Below are 2897 nucleotides of genomic sequence, written 5' to 3' on the forward strand. Positions count from 1 at the left end.
CTTATCATTGATGCCCAGTTGCTCAGTTGCCTAACATGTATTATCATGGTTGCTGAGTTGCCTAACATGTATTACCAAACCACAATGCAAAATTATTCTAGCATAACCGAGCAACTATCCTACAAAACCAAGCAACTGTACTATCCAATCCAAGCAACTGCATTACTAAATAACAACTATGGAAAAAGTGTCCTAGCAAAACCAAGCAACCGTCCCTAGAATTTCTTCTTAAATAGTCTACTTTAGGCAGAAAAATTATATGAGCAACTTAAAATAGCCTTTGTGGACAATTATCTGACCCCCCCCCCCCACCCCCCACCCCTTCCCCATGCAACTTATCTATTCTAGCAAAAATTCAAAACAAGTCACTTACAAAGAAAACACAAAATGAAAATTGTTCTAGCAAAAAAAATACAAGCAACTGTCTAGCAAAACCAAGCAACTATATTACAAAAAACACAAATGCAAAAACATGTTCAAAACGAATCCAAGCAACTGCCCCAACAAATCATGAGAACTTGACAATGATAATTAGTTGCCTAACAATGTTGCCCGGTTGCATGTCATCGCTAATGAGTTGGCTATGATACTAGGACAAGTTGTCTGTTGGTGTAGCTCATGTTGCATGTACTCTGAAACATAGTGTTAGCATACTCGATAGTGTGGTAGACAACTTATATGTGAATTTAGTGAACATGATGGTCATGTGAGGCAACTTATAAGGACTTCTCCTTGATAGGCAATTATAGTAGTCAAACTTAGAAGAAGTTGCTTTCCTATAGCACTAAAGTTGCCTCAACAGCATCCAAAGTTGCTCAAAAAAAAAGTTCGTCCAAATATACCAATAAGGGATCTAGTTTTGAAGAACTCGCCGTGAAAAACCCAATGGTGAAAACGAATCTAAATTCCGATACTCGAATCAAAAGCTATGGATTTTTAAAATTTGTAAACCTAAATAAATGCACGTATTTTTCCTTTTTTGAGTTGTGCTCCGATGAGACAAGGACCACATACTTTTCTTTTTTTACTGTAAGGATGACACGCACTCTTTATACCAGGTCTGCTCAGATGCAACCCATGTTCTGAGTTTTTTGTCGCATAGCATGTGCGTTCGGGAAGCCCAGATAGTGCAGCTGCACTAATAAGTATTTGGGTTGAATAATAATAACAACGTGGATTTTTTTGGTTGGTTTTTTATCATAATAGTTGGCGATAATCTCATGTGTCTGGTTCCAGGGAACCTGTTGTTGATCACTCGTGATAACCCCTCCTCCGTGGTTGTTCAAAAATACAAATATACATGCATAGATGTAGAATTGTAGTCCAAGTCACCCTTATTTACCAAAGCTAAGGATCTCAACGATCTCTGTGTCCAGCGTCGTTGAAACTTGAAACTCGCCATAGAGCCTTTTATATACCTACACCTGGATAGATCTGTGATCTCCTTTGCTTGCTCTCATATCCATCATCTCGTCGTCGATGAAGCCAATGTCGGCGCTGCTGTCCACCCTGCGCCGGGCCGGCCGGCAGCACCTCACGGCGTCCACCGTCGGCGCGAGGCCGCGCATCACCGGCTCCCACGTCCTCCGGATCCACGGCTACAAGCACGTGAAGCAGTCGGTCCCCAACGGCGAGGCGGTGGAGTCAGCCACGTTCCACGTCGGCGGCCGCGCCTGCCGGATCAAGTGCTACCCGAACGGCAGCGGCAAGAAGCACCACGGCTACACGTCCCTCTTCCTCACCAGCCTCCACGACGCCGGCACGGTGGGGCTCGAGCTCAGCCTGCTCGACCGGGACGGGAGGCCGTCGCTCACACGCGCCACGGAACAGCGACGCTTCTGGATTGGCGACAGCGCGGGCTGGGGCTTCAAAGACTTCGTCAAGAACGACGATCTGGTCGAGGGAGAGGACCTCGTGGACGACTGCCTCACCGTCCTCTGCGACGTCACCGTCCACGACCCTTCCTTGCACGCCGAGGACGTTGCCGCGCCGGCAGCGGCCGAGCCGCTCGACCTAAGTGGGGAGCTCGGGGAGGCCATGTGGAACGAGACGGACGTGACGATCCACGTCGGCGACGAGACGTTCCCGGCGCACCGTTCGGTGCTGGAGGCTGCGTCCCCCGTCTTCAAGGCGGACCTCGAGAACAACGCCACCGGCGAGGTACGCGTCGACGACATGGACGCGGAGGTGTTCAAGACCCTGCTCCAGTTCATGTACACGAGCGCGCTGCCTGACAGGAACCAGCTCGAGGCGGACGTCGCGACGGCGGAGCGGCTGCTCGTGGCGGCTGACAGGTACGGGCTGGAGAAGATAAAGGTTGTCTGCGAGGAGACGCTGTGCCCGCACGTCGACATGGGCTCTGTGGCCGCCATGCTGGCGTTGGCGGAGCGACATGGCTGTGCCCTACTGAAGGAGGCGTCCATTAAGTTCCTTTCTGGTCCCGGTAATCTGAAATTATTCATGGCGACCGATGGTTTCCAGCAGCTGACGAGAAGCTACCCATCTGCGGTGCTGGACCTTCTTGTCAACCGCCTATAGCGTACGAGATGGATCGACGTTGGCAAAATTAAATTAGGAATTTGATAACCCGGAAAGCTCAGGTACGAGGGCATGGCAAATCGATAGTTTTCGATGAAATATAGTGACGCAAAAATGGCAACATGACAACTTCTTGCTTAAGTTTATTAACTTGCCATCCTTGTGTCACTAGAATTGCCATTAAAAACGTTCGATTTTCCATGTGCTCCTACCTATCGTCGGGTTATATACTTATTTTTTTTGTGAATACGCAAAGCTTGCGTATCATTTCATTGATAGAAGTTAAGAGTGAGTACATAGGATACAGCACATGACACGAACGCAGAAGGCATGACATGGCAACCGGAGCAGAGGGACAC

The 2897-nt window shown here is 48.7% G+C and overlaps 1 protein-coding gene across 1 annotated transcript; it reads left to right on the forward strand.

The window, feature by feature from the left end:
* The first annotated feature begins 1393 nt into the window (after window positions 1-1393).
* On the forward strand, window positions 1394-2664 carry LOC123064703 (BTB/POZ and MATH domain-containing protein 2-like). The gene has a single exon (XM_044488122.1). The coding sequence runs from the start codon at window positions 1480-1482 to the stop codon at window positions 2536-2538; it is 1059 nt and encodes a 352-aa protein (XP_044344057.1). The 5' UTR covers window positions 1394-1479; the 3' UTR covers window positions 2539-2664.
* Window positions 2665-2897: the final 233 nt, after the last annotated feature.

This window comes from Triticum aestivum, chromosome 3B, assembly GCF_018294505.1.
Source record: "Triticum aestivum cultivar Chinese Spring chromosome 3B, IWGSC CS RefSeq v2.1, whole genome shotgun sequence".
Lineage (NCBI taxonomy): Eukaryota > Viridiplantae > Streptophyta > Magnoliopsida > Poales > Poaceae > Triticum > Triticum aestivum.

Bases quoted from the DNA above. Each gene is read 5' to 3' on its own strand.
- LOC123064703 (XM_044488122.1), top strand. From the start codon at position 1,480: ATGAAGCCAATGTCGGCGCTGCTGTCCACCCTGCGCCGGGCCGGCCGG.